We start from the raw sequence: 22,500 nt of genomic DNA on the forward strand, positions 1-22,500 counted from the left end.
CATTTTTGCCCAGCACAGAATTAAATGAAGAAATTACAAAATAAAAGAATCTTGTGTAGAGATGGGTCACTGTCTACGTTCAGTATATTAAACATATTAAAAATCAACATTTATATTAACTATCTGGTATTATATTATAAAAAAACAAAACATTGTGTATATATATATATATAATGTTAATGTAATATATTATGTAAATGTAAATATGTTTTTTTAGGTGTAAATATTGGCATTGATATTTGTTTGTGGTGTGGCAATGTATGTAACACTTAACCCCTAATTGCTCCTGATGGCTGCGTCCCTCGAGGTTTGAATAATTGTAAGTCGCTTTGGATAAAAGCGTCTGCTTAATGTAATGTAATAAACTGGTGCATTTGCAACATCTCAGCCTGTGTCGGAGGGCCCATGTCACTCGGTTGGCGTCTGGCAGGCGGAAATCATTTTGCACAGCACATAATTTAATATGGAATTTAAACATAACAATTCTGTGTCTACATTAAACATATCAGAAAATTCACTGCTCCTGCATTGCCTGGCATAAATGCTGCATTACCGCCATCTACTGTGAAGCGCTGGGTCTTCCCTGCACTTGTGAATCTTTTTGTGCCACACACTGCATGGTAGAAGAGTCTCAAAAGGATCCAGATGAATAGTTGGAGCTTCACAAATACATTTCCATTTAAAAATGCGAAATGGTACAGATACAAGTTGTAAATTAGAGGCACAGATACAAATCACTATGCATTTATTTGTGCTTTGTGTTTTACAACTTACAAACTTGACATTTGTTTATGAATTTTTAGGAGACTGTTTTAATCCCATACAAACGATAATGTGAATTACTATTACTTTTTTTTTTTTATAACTCTGGTCAACATGAAACCACAGCATCCCGTGTGCACCAACTGACACTTGTTCTAGGGGTCAAATCACGCATGAGAACCGTCTACAGTGGTGGACTTCAGGATATCACCTTAGATAGAGAGATAGAGAGATAGATAGATAGATTGATAATCATTGTTAAGTTGGCTGCCCTTTTCCTTGGCATTGATATAGATTATTTGGTTGATGCATGTGTTTTCCCCCCATTTTTAATTGTAACTTTATTTGCCTGCTTGTGATTGATGCCCTGATGAGCGACTCAGTAAAGCAGCCTAGGAGCAGTACCATATTTCCACACAGAAGAGGGACATTTTTGCAGCACATGTCACTGTGGGGGAAGAAGAAAAAAAATACCTGGGGGGGCAATAATCCATCAACAATAGGCCTGCAGCATGTGGTTGTTCTGGAGATCCTCTGTTTGAGTGGTCCAGAACCTCCACAGACTTTTGACTGGCAGCCGTTGCCGCCAGGGTCTTGGGGCTAAGGCCAGGATGAGTGGGGGCCAGTGTTTCCTTTGGATGCGCATGAAGTTTGGGGCAAATCGGCCCAGCGGTTCCAGAGATATGGCCCTTGAAAGCCTATTACTTTAAGTATTACTTAAAGTACCAAAGTTCAGGCCACTCTGTTTTCTTTTCTTTCCATTTTCAAGTATCTCTAGCTTTGGTGGTTAAACAAAGGTCCAGAACTGGGACAAATAAAAAATCTGGATCTCTGCATGACGTTTCTTTCTTCAAAAACTTAGAAGAAAAACACTGAAAGAAAAGAAAATCTGTTGCGAAAAACTTTACCTGTATAACAGAGGGACAAGTACACCAATAAACGTTGGGATGGCATCGCAAAACCAACTGAATTTATCTTTCGTTGTTCTCCGTTTTATAGTGAGGAGCAGCTTGCTCATTTACAGGTTCTGCCTTTTTCAGTGTCTGAGTCACTCAAAATCCTGTTTGAGCCAATTGCATCTCATAGTCTTGTCATGGTGCGTTTTGATGTAACTTTACAGATAGCCAATCGCAGACATCTTGTGGATATAGATTCATCCAAATCGCTCAGCATACAAAGCAGAAATTAGTGAAAAACCGACAAAACTTGACTAGAAATAATCTAACTTTCATGCATCACCGACACGTCAACATTTGAAAACCTCTGGTCAGGTGGTGGAGTGAGATGAGTTTGTGGAGTAAGACGCTTTGTGACATCATCATCCAATTCACGATAAATGTGCAGGTTATGACTATGAACATCCATCCGGATCATGTGCGGTGCATAGTGTAGAGTCAATCGCTCTGTAGTGGTTATAGGTTAGAAATTAGGTGTGTGTGTGTGTGTGTATGTGTACGGTCTCAGCAATTTGATGTCTGCGGGGCTGTTCGATTTATATTTTATTTCTTTGGTCTTTTTAAAAATGAAGACATTATGTTCGGATCTAACCCTGTGTTAGATACAGCGTTGTGGTCCTCCTTACTTTGTGGGATTCATGGAAGTCTTAAGATACAAAATCGGCGAGTCCATGATGAGTTTCATATTCAACGTCGACGCTTTTCAGATTTCATGGAATGGCAAACAGAAATACAGCTTTATCTCCACAGACAACAAAGTGAGTTATAACAATGACAAGGTTTGGTTTAAAGGCAAAAATAGATGATTGTTTTAAAGAAACTTTATGTAGATGTAGCTTCCTACAGCTAAATGTAGCAGGCTTAAAATGAAAGGGGAGAAGGCGTTAAATAGTGACGAGTCCTTCCATAATAAGACAAATTCCAAATTAATATTATTGTCAAATAGATGTTATCTGTACTACATTACATGCAATTAATCTATTTTACTGAGTTTTTCAATTGTAGATTTTAAGCACAAGAACTACAATAAAGTACAAATTAAAATTCACATACGTATATATACTATTTCAAGAAATAAAGGTTTGAAATATTTCAATCTGTGTAATGAATCTATATAATATATGGGTTTCACCTTTTGAAATGAGTGACAAAAAATATTGAACTTTTTCATGATATTCTAATTTTATGAGATGAACCTGTATATAATGTTTGTGAAATCACATGTATTTATTATGATTGTTTTATAAAATAATGGTTTGTGTTTATTATTGTTCCAGATGCCGAAAAATAGCTTCCATTTTTATTGCTGTCTAAGGCAATAAAGATACAAAAGAATAAAATAAAATACTAAAGAAAAAAACAGTGAAAAACCTATGAAACACAAATTGAAAAAAATACAAAAAACGGAAAAAACATTTAAATAGAAATATTGAAATTATATCTATGAAAAAAGTTAATTTGGATGGGAAGCCTTAAAATATAAGTGTTAAGTGTGTGTAATTCATGTCAATATATTAAAAAAAAAAAGTTTTTTTACAAAATCTCAACAACCTGGAGAGCTTGTAATAACTATAATGTACAAATAATTCACCAATTATTTCACACTGCACAAAATAAGGACACACAATAAAGATGACAATAATGGCCGGACAATTAAAATATTGTCCGACACAACATATTCAGGCCAGAATCACACTGAATTTCTGTAGTTTGATGAGATTTTGTAGTTTCATCCTTGATAAGGGAAAATCTGCAAAATGTAAAACATAACTCACCAACTAAATGGACCCTGTGTATTTCTGCCAGCAGAGATATAGTTATATTATATTTGTCAGACGTCAGGGACTGGTTGCATCGATATCCTTGTTTATAACTATGACAGCACTGACACTATTTTATTGTAAATTGTAATCAGGATCTTTATGATTAGCACCAACAGAAACGAATATGAAGTATTATGGTCTGTTAAATCAGTGTTTTAATTGTAATACATTAGGTTCATTTAAGAGAAAGTACCTATGGTATATTCTTTTATATAAGATAAAATGTCAATGTGTACCTTCACTTTCACAAGAGTGACTTTGTGTGAGGTATTGTACTTTCACTGAAGTGAAATGTCCGACAACTTCTTCCACTTTTGCTGGTATGTGGTAGTATGTGCTTTGACTTTCCTCGCGAATCACACAACGCTTCCTTGCAGTTTACATCCCGCCATTCTAGAGGGCGAGCGGAGGAAGGGGGCGGCAGGGAAACTAGTTCCCAGCTCGAACGTCCGTGGGCGGCTCAACATTCGCCGCTGAAACCGCCTGTCTTGGTACGTCCATAGTGCCGCCATCTTGCGTGGTGGTGCGGTGTGGGTTACAAGGAGCGATGTTTCGTGTATAATGATGATAATTGTATTTAATCATTGATTATATAACTATTTTATATAGTTATTTTTTTTACTGTATATTCTAGAGCTGTTTTGAATGACTTATTTTATTTTACTTTGTTGAGCTGTTTATTATGGTTTTGTTTTTTTTTAAGATTTTAAGATGTAAATAGTGAATGCATATAGTCTATATCCTAGTGTATATAATAATATATTGTCTTATTTATATATATGCAATTGTTTCATATACATGTGTTTATCTTCCATTCCCTCTGTTAATATTTTCTCCGACTATAACCGAACGCTTATCCCGCATCCATTAGCTCTGGCTCGGCCCGACGCATATTATTTGAATGTGTTGCTTCGACTTCGAGTGTTTTCAGTGCGGTGTTCATAGTGCTCACCGCACCAAGATGGCGACGGGCTTTACGCGCCTCCCTTGCTCAGCGCGTTTAAGGCGTCTAAGTTCCTGTATCTATGAGCCCGAACAATTGTTTGCTTTTGGTAATAATAATAATAATAATAATAATAATAATAATAATAATAATAATAATAATAATATAAAAACAACGTCCCCCCCCCCACACACACTTTTTCAGCGCCTGACATGTCTGCTTTCGTTAAGCTTTGTCAGTGAAATTTTCATCAACAGTTTTGTGTGAGGGACGATTTTAAACTGTTGAAAAGTTCGGGACCTCCTGAAGTACAGTTCGGTACCGAGCCCAAGCCGCCAGTTCCTGACCTGGACCACTGTCCGTCCACCGGTGACGTCACATTCCCCATTACGAACAGCTACATGTAGTCACTAGTCCGGCACGTCCCCCAATCCGCAGAGATGAGCCGGAGCAGATTTCATTTTTATTTTCTCTTTCCATTTGCCGTGAACGTACCGGATTAAAAAGGAAAAAAACATTTTTAGTGGAGATCGGAGGATGGCTGCGTGGGCGTGGGCCCCCTTGTTGCTCTGCGCCTGCTGGGCGGTGGCCGGTTCCCACTCCAGTAAGTGCCATGTGATTTAGGAAAATTCGATTTTTGCAGAACGTGTGGATTGGACAGATAACTCCCTTTTGTTTTTTTCCACTTTAGGTCGTCTCCTTTCTAACTTTCTCCCAGTTGTATAGGGTGTGAGAGAGCGCCATTGTTTTCCATTGCGTTGACCGAGAGCAGTTTATTACCCTAAAACTTCACTTTATTTTCTACGGGTGGAAGAAGTTGTCCAACTCTTGACTACTAATTCACTGCAAATATTATTCACCCTACATTTGTTTTGCAAATTTCGAGATATAACTATATTGTTGCGTGCTGGGTGGGGTCGGTTGTCCAAAAGCCTCGCAGCATTCAGGGTTAATGGGTTTATGGACACAGGTGTGGTTCAGTCGTGTTCAAAATCATTGTGATTTGGCTGTGTGTGGCTGTGTGTTGTTTGCATATCCCTTCAGTGTGCTTTAATTGTAGTTTGAGTGTGTTTGAGTGAATGTAGTTGTACCGTTAGTCTGAATGTCTGTGTAATTAATGACGCCCGTCCCCAGTGCGGGTGCAGGTCAGTTCTGCAGTGTGGTATGTCTGCCGCCGCCAATTAACGTTGTGGTAACCTCGCCAGATTGGCTCTCTGGGTGAGTTCCTGACCCAGAAACTCTAGCTCGTCACATTGGTGTCAGGGGCGGGACCAGAGACGACGCTGAAGTAAGCTTCTAATTCAATATGACGCTGAAGTGTGCAGCCAATTCAGAGGAATTTGAACGCACCATGAGAGCAGGTGCTGGGAACCGGCTGCTCACTCAAGTTAAACCAGAAGCTGCTAATCAGAAGAACTCGTGGCGCGCCAGTGCACCGCGATCGGAAGTGAGAGATCCGGACGCCGGTGAACGCGAGGCAGTCAAGCTTGGCTGGCGGCCCCCGGGGAGAGCCACCAGAGCCTTACATCATCCACATACAGTTCACTGCCCAATTCAACGCATGGACAGCAGAAGGGAGGGCAGTTCAAGTCACTTTCAAAGGAAAGGTGCTGCGGGTCTTCATAGATCTCCAGCTGGTGGGCCATCCAGCAGATAATACAGCACCGGTTTGGCCGCCGTGTTTATGCCAATGACATTCAGGACAAAGTCGTCAGTCGCCGGAGAAGAGAGGGAGAGAGCCCGGGAGCCTACAACCGCTGCTCTCTGCCGGTATGCACAACGCGGGTACCCCGCCTTCGACACTGCAACACAAGAGGAGCTCACTCCCCAAGCCAGAACAATTACAGGAACACATCCTGTGCGCGCCGAGAACTTTGACGGCAGCCCTAGTCGGAGCAGAGCGGGTCAAACATGTGTTGCGCACAGGAGACCATCCCTCCAGCGCGAGGCATCGAGTGCACCAGGTGGATTACGAGGGAAGTGATAAAGAAGAGGTGATTTGCCAAACCCACCTTGCACCCCCATAACGATCTCGGCGGAGGTTGAAAGGACAGCCCGAAAAACGACAGAGGGTTGCTATCGATGCGGAGAGCCGGTCCACATTGTGTGCTATTGCCCCGCATCAGATCCTTGATTCTCAGAACCTCAGCCACCGTTATACTAGAGCAGGATGCCATAACGGGAGAACGGTGGACACGGTCCAACATTTCTCTGGTCTTCTGGTCTCCCTACCCAGCCCGGATGGTGTGAGGCCGAGGGTTTGAGCTTACACAGATCGAGAAGCTAGAACAACAGAAAAGAATATAGCAAAAATAGTAGAGGAGGGCGAAGGAATCGGAGCACAGGATACGTTTTCAGATGATAGGATGGAAGACGACCGGCGGTTTTCTCAGCATCTTTTTTGCCTTTTGCAGGCGAACTGCTGTACGGGAAAGCAGGAGACAGCGCGTCTCTGTCCGCCAACCTGTCCGCCGTGTCCACCTCCATCAGCTGGATCGTGTGGAGACACGGGGACAACCTGGCAGCCGAGTGGGACGGAAACACCTTCGACTACTACCGTCAATTCAAACGTAGGCTGCCTCACTTCTGCTTCCCCCCCCCCCATCACTCACAATAATTTAGGCATACCAGGCGTTCTATTTGAGATGATTTATAACTGTTTTGTTTCAAGGTAAACAATGTAAAACCATCAGTAATGTAACTCCAGCCATAACCTTAACTGACAGGGGAGGTTTGGCGGACACAGATTAAGCCTAATTCTAGGCTAAATAACACCTTTAATCTGAAACTAACTGAAATTACCTTTTCTCAGTATTGGTTTAACAAATCTTTCAAATTACAAATCATCTTACATCTTACAAATCAAATTTCCCGAAGGAAGATTAGACCCTTCAGGTCGACCAAGTTGATCTGGTCTAATAAGATCAGCCCCAAGACCAGACAGAAGGAGCTGACTAGTCCTTTGTTATCTTAAGAGGACTTTCTTGTCTCCAAATGCATTCATCTAAAATCAAGAAACGTCTCAGGCATTTTTAAATTATGGATTAATCTAAATAGGATTATTTTAGTCCTGATTTAGATTAGAACCTGTCTACGAAAACCGACTCTAAAGGTTTTACTTGGAAGCCAGATTATTACATTTTCAGTTTTCGTCTCATTGTTTTTTGTTTTTTTTTACATATGAAGTGTGGGCAACCAGACCGCAGGAGATAAGTGCCCATGGCCCAAGTTACCTGCAGCAACTTGGAAACCGTTAATATCGGCCCTGCGTTCAAATGTAACCTGTGCGTCCACATCCAGAAATGTTGATTAGAATGAAAACAAAGCAAAAAGCCAGTCACACCAAAAAGTTCAGCACCGCGTCCAGTAAACACTGATCGTGGTAAAGTAAACACCCACATGCTTCATGGCATTTGAACAGGACGATACAGTCAGGGTGTCCGTGGAAAAAAAAAAAAAATTGGTGCCGGTCAACGTGTCGTGGAAGATTTCAGTGTCCTGGACAAATGGGAGAAATTACGGTCAAATATTATCTGTGTTTATTGAGCTTAAAAACAATTGAAAGGCAGGCTATACATAGAATGACATCATCAAGGCATGTGGATTTATAACATTTTTTTTATTCAAAAGTAGGCTACTTATACATTACAAATAAAACAAGTCCTGTCATTAGATTCAATTAAAATGTAAACACAAAGCATTTCCTTTAGCGTTAGCCTTACGTATAAAACAGACCAAAAACTATTTGCAAACAAACAAAAAACTAGGTTGTCAAGCACAAAATAAATATGGCAAGTAGATCTAAATCTAAATAAATAATAACAAACCTAATTGGCTGGAGGTGAAAGGTCAGCTTTAGATCGTCCTTATCGATTGGCTTTCCATTGCCACTTACCTTACGCTTAATGCACTAATCTGCGGAAGGCTTCATCGAATGAGCCTATTTTAATTTCGACATTGAGTAAAAAAAAAGTTCACTAATTCAAATTGTGTTTAGAGGGAATTATTTTCACCGGTAATTACCGAATAACGGGAAAACCCTGGATACAGAATACTTGTATATGTATTTGGGCGCACAGTGCCGCTGGTTTCAGTACAAAATAACACAGAATAGCAGATATAAACAATATGCAATCAGGAAAGGATTCAATCTTAAATTCATACAAACCACCACATGCGTCTAAATGTTTTGTTACACACCTAAGAATAAACAATGAATAATGGGAAATTGGGCAAATATACAATAAGTCTAATGATCGCCAATAAATATTACAAGAAAACATAAAATGGACCCAATTAATTATTTACACAATAAAATATACCTTACAATAACATAAAAAAAGAATTTGACAATATACAATAAACCATGACATACAATAAACATGATCTAACCTAAAATTGACCATAAAATAAACCTACCAATAAGCAATCAACAATAGAATCTGGTAACATACAATAAACCTAATGCTAACCAATAATAAAACATTTTTTACAATATGTAATATAATATAAACAACAAGTAACCTAATAGTAATAAAGCTAAGTGTCGGATCAGTATTCTGTCTTAATGTATTGGTGAGTAGTGGAACAAGCCCTTTCAAAGTAATACAAGTGACCACCCTCACCTCAACATCCATAGTTGAACAGCATCTATTACACAGCCCCAGAGGCCGATATCCGCTGCCTAGCAACTTTCAGTGATTTAACCCCACCTTTGTCCCGAGAGGTGGAGCAACTCAGTGTCAACAACATGTGCGGTCGGACATTGTTTTCTGAGCCTGTTTTTCTGAGCTTGAAGCAGGTGCAGGTGTTTTAACAGCCATGATTTTCAAACATGTTCGGACAAGTTGGGCAAGCTCATGATCTTACACTGATGAATCTGTGTGAGTCTATGGAGGGAAAACAAAGAAGAAAAAAAGAACACAGGTTTTTCCATTTCACCGTGTGGTGGATGAGGATCCAGAGGTATTTATGGAAGACTAAAAGCCGGATTCCCGCTGATTCCGAAAAACGCAATCCGACAGTTGATTCCAACCTCCCAGTCGCCGTCGGATGAACTGCGTCTGGGGTTCACGTCACAAAATAAGATGTCGTGAGATGGGAGAGCTCTTTTTTATTTATTTTATTTTTTTTCTCCCCCAGAAGAACAGCGAGTAGTTTGCTTAGCTGGACATTTGCCATGTTCCCGAATGAGAGTTGAAAACTCCATTTGGCGATTGTTTGAAAAGTGTGGAGGAAAAAAAAAAAAGGCACACTCCCCTTATAAAAAACGATTCATTGATAGTGAATATGGTGAAATTCAAGGCTAACCTCAATAACGCCATTATTTTATTTATGTGACTTATTAACTTAGTTTTAATCCACATTCCTTTGGCCTTGGTTTGGTTTGAGGCCAAAATTTGTAACTTCAGGTCATAGTGTCGGCTTCTAAACTTGTTGCATCCGTAGTAAAATGTTATATAGTGATACATACTTTAAACTGCTGTGTGTGGTTTAATATTTAAGTTTACTAACTGGAAAAAAAAAAAAAAAATCCAAAAAGTGCACTTCCCGTTGGCTCCAATGTATATACGCCACTCTACTTATATAAGCAATATAACAATCTAATATTCATATAAAAATGACAAACGATCAAAGCAGAAATTAACATCTATTTGCTGTTTTTTTAATGAATTTTCCTTTTTTTTTTTTCTTTGCATCAAACTTATTCTGACTCATCAAATGACCTATTTCTGACGCATCTGTAGACGATCAGTTTTCCAAACTACACTTGCGCTTGGATGCCTCTACTATGGACCCTGTCAGTAGACAAGGTGGCCGAGTGGTTAAGGCGATGGACTGCTAATCCATTGTGCTCTGCACACGTGGGTTCGAATCCCATCCTTGTCGGCAGGGTTTTGTAATCCCAAAACCCAGCGGTGGTCGGAGCCTAAGCAAAGGATGACACGTCAGCCTTGCACCAAACTCAACCCGGTGTCCTTTTGGCTGCTGACGTAACCGGTTACTGTGGAACCAAACCCAGGCCCCGTCCCCAACGCGCCTGAAGTCGCTCGGAACTTACCCCACACCGGTGGCAGTAGAACTGGACGCGACCAGGACAAATGTTCAAGTCCCGAGTTGGAACTTTGGGCTATTTGTCAATATTTTCAGGATGACTAACCGGTGCTTTCTGAAGATATTTCCTTCCAATGCCAAGTGTATCTTTCTCTTTGTCAGTGTCTAGGTTTATTCAATATGACGATTTTTTTTAAAATTCATTTTCTGCTACTTTTTAGGTCATATTTGTTGTTTATCGTTAGGTTTAGTGTAAATTGCCACATTTTTGTTGAGTCAACTAACTGTTTGGTTTTATCGTGTATTTTTACATTTTTCCATATGTTGCCATTTTTTTCAAATTTTCAATTATATTCCACTGTTTTATTGTTATTATTTCTCACGTGAGTTGCTGTGACACTGCAATTTCCCCCTAGGGAATAATTGTCTGTCTGTCTGTCTGTCTGTCTGTCTGTCTGTCTGTCTGTCTGTCTGTCTGTCTGTCTTCAGACACAAGAAACATTGACGAACCAATCATTTGTAATGTGTATATTATGACCAAGCAGGTAGAGGCAGCTCGAACAGTCTATGAAGTTCCGAAAACTGCATTACTTTACTGTAATGGAGCTTTATATATAATGTACCACAATATTGCAATAACCAAAATGCCAGACGATATCTAATCTCACATTACCACGCGGATATTACATGTCGCCCAGCCTCTGTGCAAGTCTGCCGAGTGCTTTCTACTCTAAGCTTGTCTTAACAATGTCCATGATGAACACTTGTAGATCGTGCTGCAATCAACATCACAACTGGCTCTCTAACCATCGGAGACTTAATGATAAACGACAGCGGACTGTACAAAGTGGATATCAACCGAATACACAACAGCCAGATGCGTATCAGAGTCATTGGTAAGTGAATACATGGTGTTTGATTTTTTAGTAGTCTAGATTTGATTCATGTTTATTCCTTGCATTTTCTTTTGGCCAACTTCCGTCGCAGTTTGGATTTGATTTCTCAATAGGCCCCTGATACACCTGGCATTAAAATGCCATCTGCATCTGGATGTGTTATCTGGATGAGGATATACGCATGTTAGAGCCAAGTGTAAATGCACAAATAACACATCACAATGTGAATGCTGCAGGACCTGCCAGATCGGAGCCAAGTAGGAATGCAGTGCGTACAGCTCAACTACATCGGTGAGAAACAATCGGCCCACAAGTTGTAAACGTCACCTTGCGCCGCTCAACTCCAGACACCGAGGACCGTGAAAGGGTTTTTCCTCCGTGACAGGGCAGGTCGCAATTTCTCCCAAATGTAATGGATTGTGTTTCGACTCATTGGAAAGTTTGCGATCTACTCGGAATAATTTAAGGACTGAACGATCAGCTCCCACCGTCCTTCAGTCCTTTGGAGCGTCCACAGAGAGTGATTTGATGTCGTGGCTTCACGGCAGCGGCAATTTCTGCAAGAAATATTTGTTGTTGTTGTTGCTGTTGTCTTATTGCAGAAAAAAGGCAAAGACAACCCCTTCCTCGGCAAAGGAAAGATAAGTAAAGGCCGTAGAGCAGCTTCGCTGCCTGTTGACGAATCCACCTCCCTAATTTGCTTAGTGAGGTCCCATCACAGTGTGGTCAGAATCAAGATAAGGAGAAGGCTTATTAACACCAGGTGTAAATGCAAAGGCCCCTGATGGGATGTCATTATCCAGATAATATATTGTAGCGTCCCCGGGGTAATAGTAGACTGCATTTCCCAGGGTGCCCCAGGGTGAAGGGGGAGGAGATGAGGTGAGGGTCCAGGGGGAGCGCGGGTTTTGGCAAGACGTGCTTCCTGTTGAAGTTCGTCGGGAGTTCTTTGAATGTTCGTATAATAAATCACTTTCCTGTTCTACCACCGAAACAACTCATCCGAGTCATTCTCCATCTCCCCTCGCTGTGCGCTACATTGATGTCAAAAGTGGGATTTACGAAATGTCTACAATCAGGGAGATGGAAGAATATCCTCGAGTGCCTACAAGTCGGCGAGCGTGGGGCACGGGAGAAGCTGCTTACCCCAGGCATAAGGCTACCGAGCAGTGAGGTCACACCCCCGCCGAGGAGCCGCCGAGAGCGAGATGACGGCGACCTACCAGATGGGTCCAGCGCCCCGTGACCAACGGTGAACCAATCAAACATTGTCGCCTCTGCAACGCTGGGGAGAAAAGGATCCCACTGCGAGACTGCCATCGGCGGGAGAGACAGAGGATGGCGCTCGATGGAGCACCACTAAGTTGCTGCGGGTTGGAAGAGAGGAGCCCGTAGAAACCTACCTCATCCAGGTTCAGCTGGCTGCTCAACTTAATTCCTGGACGGCAGAGGAAACTGCTGTTCACGTTGCCCTCTCCCTGGAAGGAAAAGCGTTACGAATCCTCATTGACCTGCAGCCAGAGGAACGGCTCGACTGGCCAGCCATTGAGAGGGCATTACAGTATTGTTTCGTCCACTGGATTTACCCTGATGATGTCAGTAATCAGATTGTCAACCGCTGGAGGGGACTGGGGGAGAGCCTGGGGGCGTACCCTGCGGTCCTTCGCCTCTATGCGCGGTGCGGGTATCCTACCTTTGATGCAGCAATATAGGAGGAACTACGCCCAGAACGCCTCCACGAACATATCCGCCTTGAAGGACCGAGGACCTTGACAGCGGCCTTAACTGAAACAGAACGGGTCGAGCACGTGTTTTGTACCGGGGAGCATTCTCCAATCGCGAGGCATCAGGTGCGGCGTGTGGACCACCATGACAGGAAAGAGGTGACCCGGCAAGCCAGCCCCGCTCCACCACTGCGACCTAGACGACAGACGGGGAGGCCAGCCTCGCAGTCCACTGGGGACTACTACCGGTGCAGGCAGTCAGGCCACATCGCACGGTATTGCCCGGCCCCAGCCCCACGATGCCTGGAGCCCCAGCCGTCGTCAAAACTAGAGCAGGGCAGCGCAACGAGGGGACCACTTCCCACCCACACCTCTCCCACCAACGCCCAATGGTGGCTCGGCCTGCTAGGCCAGGCACACGGACTGTACCTGGACTGTGACTTGAATGGCACCCCCTGCAGAGCCCTGGTGGACATGGGATCCACCATTTTCTTGGTCTACCCTGGTACCCTACCGGGCACTGCTGGCAGTCTGCTACAGGGTCGGAAAGGTTCGCATCACGACAGTGACCGGCTGAAGTGTGAGAATGCGCGAAAAGGGGTCACTCCGTGTGTCTGATGCTGGCTGCAGGAGTGACCACCAGTTCTGGCTGGCCAACATCCAGGACCCCTGCATCATCGGACTGGACCTGTTGATGAAGTGGCAGGCTAAAGTGGATGTTCCAAGGTCGAAGCTTTACCTGCGCACAGGGACTGTGACACTCCACACCAGCAGTGAAGTTGGGGCACAACTGGCCTCCGCGTCACTACCAGCCACCAGGGGGTCCTTCACATCACTACCTTCTCTCGCTTCGCTACACTATCTAGATACAGATCGTATCCTTACACCAGCTGGAAAAGGGGCTGAAGGGTCATGATTGGATTCAATATTGATTGAATCTAATGTTAGTGCTATGTTTATTGACATTTAATACAAAACTTTTCAGTGTGCCATCTGACATGCATTATGTGTAATGTAATGCATTATGCGGAATGCCCTCTCTTCTGCAACTCCAGCTCCTGTCCCTAAACCTGCCGTCAAGGCGTCCTGCGACGAAGGGCTCAACATGTGCACATTGAGCTGTGAAGGAGACTTTGGCGATGCTGAGCCCATCTCCATCAGTTGGACGCACAAGTCAGCACATTACCCTGAGAAGGACATCAGTTCGTCCAAAGAGACGGTCATAATGAAGGTTTCTTTGTCTTCTTCTTCTTCTGCTTCTTCTTCTTCTTGATGTAACCAAATTCCGACTTTTGCCGTCGTATTGACGTCGTATTGTGTTTGTTCCGCTCTTCTCCCAGGGGGACTATTTGGACCAGACAGAATTCAGCTGTACGGTGGAGAACCCGGTCAGTCAGGAGAGCAGTGCACCCGTGTCCAACCCCCTCGTGGGTGAGTCCCCTGTATGCATTTGGATCCCCCCTGAATACACTGCTTCAAGTTTGGGTTTCCTGGCACCAACCGCGATGTGTCAGAACATTATGACCTGGCAACCCCACGATGCGTTGTGGTGGAGCACAGCTGATAATCACTGCACCCATTGGATGGATAAATGGTTATAGGTCAAACATAGTTCACAATGTAGCTGCATTTAAAGAAACTCCAATCATTTTTATTTTATTTTTTTTTCTCGTAAAGGCTGAAGTGGTATCGCTTAAATAACTCCACTTTTGAGATTTTGGAAGGTGTATTTCCATAATTTCAAGGTTAGTTGATCCCCTCTGCAGCATTGCATTCAGCCTGTAGTTAGTATGCAGCCTGTCGCTGTCTCTGCACTGGACAGCTGGCTTTTTCACTGAATCCAAAAATGTATCAGAGAGTGGGATCCTGCTCCCTAGTGGCCGTAGAATTACCTGTGTCTAGGTCAAGTTAAGTCGATTATCCGCCACAACGCTGTATCTCTGCTTGCAACTTTCTTTTTCTGTTTTTTCCAAAACTTGCCATTGGAAAATTTCATTGAATGAAAGGGCACTAAAAACCGGAATCCGCTTTCCATGGCAAATTAACGGACTTTGGGGTTATTGTTGTTGTTTGTTGCATTCAGTGTAAATCTGGCTGACATAAACCAAAATGCATGCTGGGATGCATTGCTTCCTGGGGTGTGCAGGAAGCACGACCTGTACATTCAAGTGAAATCGAGTGTTTTGAAAGGTGGACGTTGCAACCCTTACCGGTTACATTTCACTGCGACTCTCACTGTGGCTTCAATGTTTGCTCTACAGTTCTTTCCTCTGACTGTTTTGTGGTCGTGGTGTTTCATTTGCTGTTGGACTGTGCCCCGTGTCTTTCTCAGACAATTTGCTTTCATAATCTCTTGTTGACATGGCAATTTTTTGGATGATAATTTTGTTTTGTTTTATTTTATTTGATTTCCTGTAGAGTCCTCTCCTTCTCTGAACCCAAAAACGGGGCTGATGGTCTTCATCGCCCTGACGACAGTGGTCACTGTGCTCATGTTCTTTCATAGATACAGGACAGGTGGGAAGCCCGCAGATTCCATTTTTTTATTTTTTTTTATTTAGGATTAAATATTATTCATAATTTTGAGTGATTACACAATGAGATGGTCACTCATCTTTAAATGTTTTATTCTAATTATTAATTATATGATTAAAGTAATTATAATTTTTAATTATTATTTAATAGTTGTTTTCATCGTATAGCCTTTTTTGTTTGAAAATGTTTTTTGTTTAAGACTTATGTATGTATTTGTTTGTTTGTTTATCTGATTATCATTATTATTAATTATTCTAATTTATTTTCCATGTCTTGTAGGAGAGTGGTTCTTCCAAAAAGGTAAGAACAGCTCAAAGCATTGAAAGCTCTTTACCCAAAACTCTAAATAAAGTCCTACACAATTTTCTGTGACTTTGTTCCAAGATTGTTCGAAGTTCTCATAATATTTTGTTTTAAAGTGGTTTTAAGTTTTTTTTTTTTTACAAACTTAAAATATATTTTTTCTTGGACCTTCCAGCGCCTCTGCCATGTAAAGGTCAGTAAACAATACACAACACAAACTACAAACAAAACTTATTTTCCACTTAATGCGTGATTAGTTTGTACTTAAAGTGGAAACCATAAGATCCTCTGTGTTGGGTGGATTACACTACAACTCCCACAATTCCATTACATTTTTTTTTCCCATCCTGGTCCTTGTTGCTCTAACTATGCTGGTTTTAAGTCATCACACCTGCCCTTCACTTCTTGCGCGCTCCCGATCGTCGCATTCTTGCCAGGAAAGGCATGGCGGACCCCGCCACTAATAATGTAATACAGCATATGGAGCAGCACATGCATGATGCCAATACAATGAATGGCTGTTTCTTAAAAAGTATCAGCTCGCAAAAAAAAATTAAATATGGAATTCTTTCTTTTGAGTTGAGTACTCAATGCTACTACAGAATAAGAAATACTACTTATGGATTTCCACTTTAATTCAGTGAGAAGTTTTTCACTGCCATGAAACTGCCTGCCTTTAAAACCTGTAAAACTCGTGTCACTGTCTCTCTCTCCGCCGTTCCAGAGTTCTGGAGTAGACGGGGTATGTACTATTTACTATCAAGTCTTGTTAATGTTTTCTCTCATTGGCATTTTCTGTCCTTTATAGTCTTGTCACGTTCCCTTTGCTCATTTGTTCTGTTGTTTGTTCTATCCTCCTCCTCCTCCCCCCGAAAGACGTGGAGTTGCCACAGGGCGAGGGCGCGGCCACAACAGGCAAGATCTGAAGATTTGATATAATAATCTATTAATGTCTGAAAGGAAAACATGTTGTGAGCTTGCGTACCAAAAGTACCAAACCTTTTTAATCCATATCACAGTTGACTGGTTCACAGAGTAAAATAAGAAGCATGATACCAGATAAGAGAATACGCTCTGAGCTGGTTGTTTTGAGAAATTAGAAACTCCCAAGTAATGTGTCCTGTTCATTCTATGAATTGTCACTTATATTAATGGGGATTTGTAAAGCTGGTTTTAAATACCAACAAAGGCAAAGTCAATTTAATGATACAATTTTATGTGCAATTATGTGCTCATTTAAAATGTTGTGAAAAAAGAAATTGACAGAATAATTTTGAAGTATTGCATTGTATTTCATTTAGGTTTTAGCTTGTTTAATAATATTGTCCACACTGCAATGGATTTCTAAAAATATTTCAACATTTCGTTCAATCCTAGGAGAAAAACTGCATAACGAAGGAGAACAACTGCATAATGAAGAAGAAGTGCATTAGACGTTGCCTTTTGGAATGCACAGGCCTCTCACAAACTGCACGTCCCAAATTTCAAAATCATCGTGATTCGTCAAAGCTGTCATACAGGACAATATAACAAGTCTCAACACAGAAGAAATGGTGGAAACAAAGTCGAAAATCCGTATGTTTATTTGTTAAAAAAATAAAATCCCATATTTGATACTTTTTAGCAGGCACATTTTAACAAACAGACAGCCATTCAATGTTTTTATGTTATGCATGTGCTTCTCTATATGCGGCTTTAAATGTTGGTGGCGAGGTTCGTCTTTCCCAGCAAGAATGCAACGATGAGGCAAGTGAATGAAGTGAATGAGCTAAAGCAGCATCGCTTGTTGTGGTCGGTCGATATTAATGAACATTCACAAATATATATATATCTCCCTGCTGCCTTAAGTGACCAAGAAAAAAAACAAAAACAAATTGATCATGAGAAGGCAAACTTATGATTAGGAGAAATACAGAGGGCATCCAAAGTGTGCTTCACACTGAATCCGAAAACGCTCCTGGCGGTTGGATCCTCCCCCCAGTGGCCGTCAGATGATCTGCATCTAGGATTCGCATCGTATTACGTCAGAGGTAATGGAAGAGCTGTTTACTCAGCGCGACAGATACCATGTTCCATGAATGAGGCTTAACAAAAACCTCCTCCATCACTTGTATGAAAAGAGATGTATGGATTGTGAATGTGCTGACATCCAGGGTGAACGTTATGATTGTATATACAGCACCTGCCCTTTTTAGTGAGTCTTAAGCCCGGTTCCAAGAAAAACTGGACTGAGGTATTTTCCGGTTGGATGGTAGGACCGAAAGTTGTCGCATGAGTTGGAAAGTTTGAACGCATCTAACTCTGGGCAGGTCCGAGCTACGGAACTCAGGAAGGTTTTCGGGGGGGGGGGTATATTTGAGACGAAAGCTGTCAAGGTCACATGTGGAGAGTCCAGCTTGTGCTGAGTGGAGGAGTTTCACACCACGCGGGACAAAGGACTTGTTGTTTGTTGTCGGCCACAAGCTCCAGCAACAACCAAGGCCTTGTTCAAAACAGCCGCGTGCGTGTGTGTGTGTGTGTGTGTGTTTGTGTGTGTGTGTGTGTGTGTGTGTGTGTGTGTGTGTGTGCGCGCATCTATTGACTATGTATATTTTGTGCATATATACAGTCTATATAAATGAATCTGGGGATGCTCTGGCGAAAACCATATGTGGATTTGGTGTGTTTGTCCGAACCGTAGATATGAGATTATTTATTTTTTTATGTTTTTGCTTGGTTGCTTCAGAAACCTTGTAATGCCTTTTACGTTTTGAATAACAAAGTCCTCCGCACTACGACAGTGCTCGTGTGAGTCTTAACACTTACTCCAGCCTCACTCCAGTTTGTGTTGTTTTTTTAGTTTTTTTATTTTAACCTGTTTTTATCCAGGATTTTTTTTTTTTTTTTTTTTAATATTGGGATGCACAACAACACTATCGAAGCTTGACTGGTGGAACTCTGCTGTTACCATCCGAATAAAAAGCAAAAAAAGTAATTTAATAACCTCCTTTAATTGTTTTTGTTTATATCTAACGAGACCTACGCACCTGATTGTAAAGGACATTTATCATCACAAGCACCGTGTCTCTACGGTTAAGCAGAAGGAAACAGAGAAGCCAACAAATGGCGACTGTGTAATTACACGTTATCACCGCCAATGGGCAGCATGTGAACAAAGACATTACAGAAATGTCCCAAATCAGATTTTTTTTATTTATTTTTAATCCTATTTTTATCTCGGTTTAGGACGACAATGACTTTTTTGGTATTACAGAATCATTTTCCCCCTGCTGCCTTACAGACCAAAGCATATATTATCTTAGTTGAATGGAATGAACTGTTACAGATTCATCATAATTCAAGAATATAATAATATAATGATATGATATCATTCCTAAATGAGGAAATCTATTTAACTGCCAAGATACTACTTCCGCTGGGTCTACGTAAAGAAAGGGAGGATTAATTGAATACTCTGAATGATGTTCTTAACTTTATTTTAGTTTATAGACTTAAAGATTGAACTTTAATTGATGGAAATACCACAGCATCTCAGGTGGGGTTTGGTGGACGTGCTCCACCCTGATTTGTTGCACCCGGATACAGGCTTAAACAATCCGAGTTGACGATAAAATGAGAGGACACAGCCAATCGTTTAGGGTCTGCTTCTGTGATAGCAAATAAATTAAAAAAAAAATTTTTTTTTTTAAGTGAAGGTAAGACAATTGGGATTTGTTTCCGTGATGAGGCCCAATTAAAACAAACAAACTAAAACAAACCTTAATACGCGCTATAGACAGGTTCTGACCAGGAGGGGGCGGTATTGCCTTGCTTTATTACCGTGCAAGCAGCGTTTTTAATACTGACCAGGGGTGCGTTACATTCATTTCATTTTAGATTGTGAACTGGAATGAACTACGTACCAAAAACTGGTCCACACAGCACGTCCACATGATAATAATAATAATAATAATAACAATAATAATATAGTAGAAGTGTTGTTTTTGTTACATAGTGTTATATTAATAATAATGCCTTGAATTTTGCACAGTTGTCAGAAATATTCAACTATTGAACAAAGTAAATCAGTAGAAGTAACAACCATTTTTTTTTTTTTTTTTTGAAATAGGTCCCAAGATGATCTGGTCATAAAAAAAAATATCATTAATTCTGTCAAGTTTGGCTAAATTATTTTATAATGTACCTGAATAAGAGTAATTTGAGCCAAATGAACAACAATATTCTTTCTTTCTTTTTTGTTTTGAATCAATCTGTTCATCTTATTCTCGCATCCCTGTCTTCATGTTTTTGACGCACTACCTGGACGAAGGCTGGACAAATGGGTGGAGAACAGCTCTGTAGGACAGGATAAGTGGGGGGGGGGGGGGATCAGACGTTCATGTCCGGTGACCTCCACCCGTTCACCCCACGACCCGCGAGCCTGCTGGGAGAAACAACAAGGGATTCTGGGAAAAACAGGAGGAGGGCCCCCTTTTTCATACAAACATCATCTGTGTGTGCGTGAGAGAGAAAATACTTTTTGTTTTATCCCAACCTAAATACCACCGTCTAACGCAGGTCGCAGCTCCAGAAGAGAGGATTCATCTGCAGTCGATTCATTACCGGAGATATATCCGAGCGGAGTTATAATTACACCGGTGCACAATAATACGACTGCATCATGCGACTCTCGGGGCCTCGGGGCTGTAGCTTTTTCAGGGCCTCCGCACACCCACCCCGACTGAGCCACAGAGCATTTTATTTTGAATTATCCGATGCGAGGCTATGAGGGATGTGAAGCCAGTGAAACGGCTCCAGGAGAACAGCCAACTGCAACCGCAACTCGCTTCCGCTCGCCTCCGGGGTTGCTTAGAATTGTTTTCAAATAATGCAATTTTCCCGTTATATAAATGGAATTTCCCGGGTTGAAAAAACCCTCCCGGGTAGTGTAAGTGTGATCTCTCTGTAAACTTATGTGAACCCCACACGTGGATGAAGAGCGAGGGAGCTCCACGGGCAGCCCCGCGCACTCCAATGGATCCGCACAGCAGCAATAAACCCTGTGTTAAATATACGACTTTTCATGCTGCTTCTAATCTCAACGTGCGAACGGTGACACATTGCATTTCGCCGTAATAACCAGAACAAAACAAGTGCCGTGACAGGAACTCACGAACACAAGAGTCAGAATGAACATGTGAGAAGATTCACCGAGGCGGTTCTTAACCGGGGGGGGGGGGGGGGGGTTGGGTTGCGGGAAAGGCGGCGTAAAGGTCGATGAAAATGAAAAGTGAATTGATGACGGGCTCGTTCGGCCAGGTTGCACTGTTTTAGATATTCAGAAACTAAAAATATATCTCAGTAAACTCGGTAGGGATCCATTTTCTAACTCTGGGACGCTCACCTTTGAGAGAGCAGTGGTGTAACTGCATGTAAAACGGATGAGCGTCCTCCATTGGAACACAATGGAATTACAGCTGGAGGGCTGGCTGTGTATTTCACTAGTGTGGTGCAAACTAATGTGGATTAAAGAGGAGTTCCGTGAAATATTCTGTGTTGGGTGGATTACACTACAAGTCCCAGAATTCCTTTATAATATAACTAAAATAAAAATCGAAGATTGGGATTTTTGACTACTTCATCTCAGGGATTACCACATTAAGAGGAGAGGGTGAACGTGGACCTTCGGTGTTGTGGCCTGCAGCCTCATACCTGCATCCCCAGTGAATTCTATACCGTTCTATATTGTTAGAGTTTGGTTTGTGTTGTAGGCTGTGAAGATACCGCTATCAAGTCTGCATGTGGTGAATACTCTGACATACATCCATAAATACTCTCCCATGTACATGTCTAGAAAAGCCCTGAGGTCTGTTTGTGTGTGTGTGTGTGTGTGTGTGTGTGTGTGTGTGTGTGTGTTACGATGACAGTTATACAAGACTGTGTGAATGTCAGAATTACACCTTAAGCAAACTCCCACTGCGAACATGAGCAACGTGTTCTGCCACATCACACAAACACACAAACACACACACACACACACACACACACACACACACACACACACACACACACACACACACACACACACAAACACACACACTCACAGATGCTCATTATGAAGCCATCCGGTTAGTTAGCCTTAATTAAGCAAGTCTCTAATTAGTGAAAGGTAACTGTGTGTGTGTGTGTGTGTGTGTGTGTGTGTGTGTGTGTGTGTTTATGTGGCATGATGTAAAGGTTTATGTTAAATAAAGCGGAAATGGTGTGATGAAGCCCAATGTGATTCACCAACCAGATGCACGGCCCTGAAAAAACAGGATAGTTCACAATTCAAGAGCTTGTTTTTCTGTGTGTTTATTTAAATAGGCAGAAAGATAGATGGTATAGATGTAAAAACTATCTATCTACCGAAGCCCCCTTCACACTGAAGCCAAAATGCATCCGAGTTTAAAACTTCCTTTATATAGTGTTTGTGACGTTAGCAGCAGTCAAGAAAGTTAGTCACAAGCTCTGTTTTAGTGTGCT

General features: G+C 41.8%; 1 protein-coding gene across 1 annotated transcript; it reads left to right on the plus strand.

Moving 5' to 3' along the window:
• The first annotated feature begins 4,835 nt into the window (after positions 1 to 4,835).
• LOC307248185 (uncharacterized protein) lies at positions 4,836 to 18,930 on the plus strand. The gene is made up of 11 exons (XM_080024467.1): positions 4,836 to 5,088; positions 6,899 to 7,054; positions 11,309 to 11,434; positions 14,214 to 14,389; positions 14,499 to 14,589; positions 15,577 to 15,675; positions 15,973 to 15,993; positions 16,172 to 16,189; positions 16,721 to 16,738; positions 16,873 to 16,911; positions 17,374 to 18,930. The coding sequence occupies exons 1-11, from the start codon at positions 5,022 to 5,024 to the stop codon at positions 17,427 to 17,429; spliced, it is 867 nt and encodes a 288-aa protein (XP_079880593.1). The 5' UTR covers positions 4,836 to 5,021; the 3' UTR covers positions 17,430 to 18,930.
• Positions 18,931 to 22,500: the final 3,570 nt, after the last annotated feature.

This window comes from Zeus faber (genome assembly GCF_960531495.2).
Source record: "Zeus faber genome assembly, chromosome: 2".
Taxonomy (NCBI): Eukaryota; Metazoa; Chordata; class Actinopteri; order Zeiformes; family Zeidae; genus Zeus; species Zeus faber.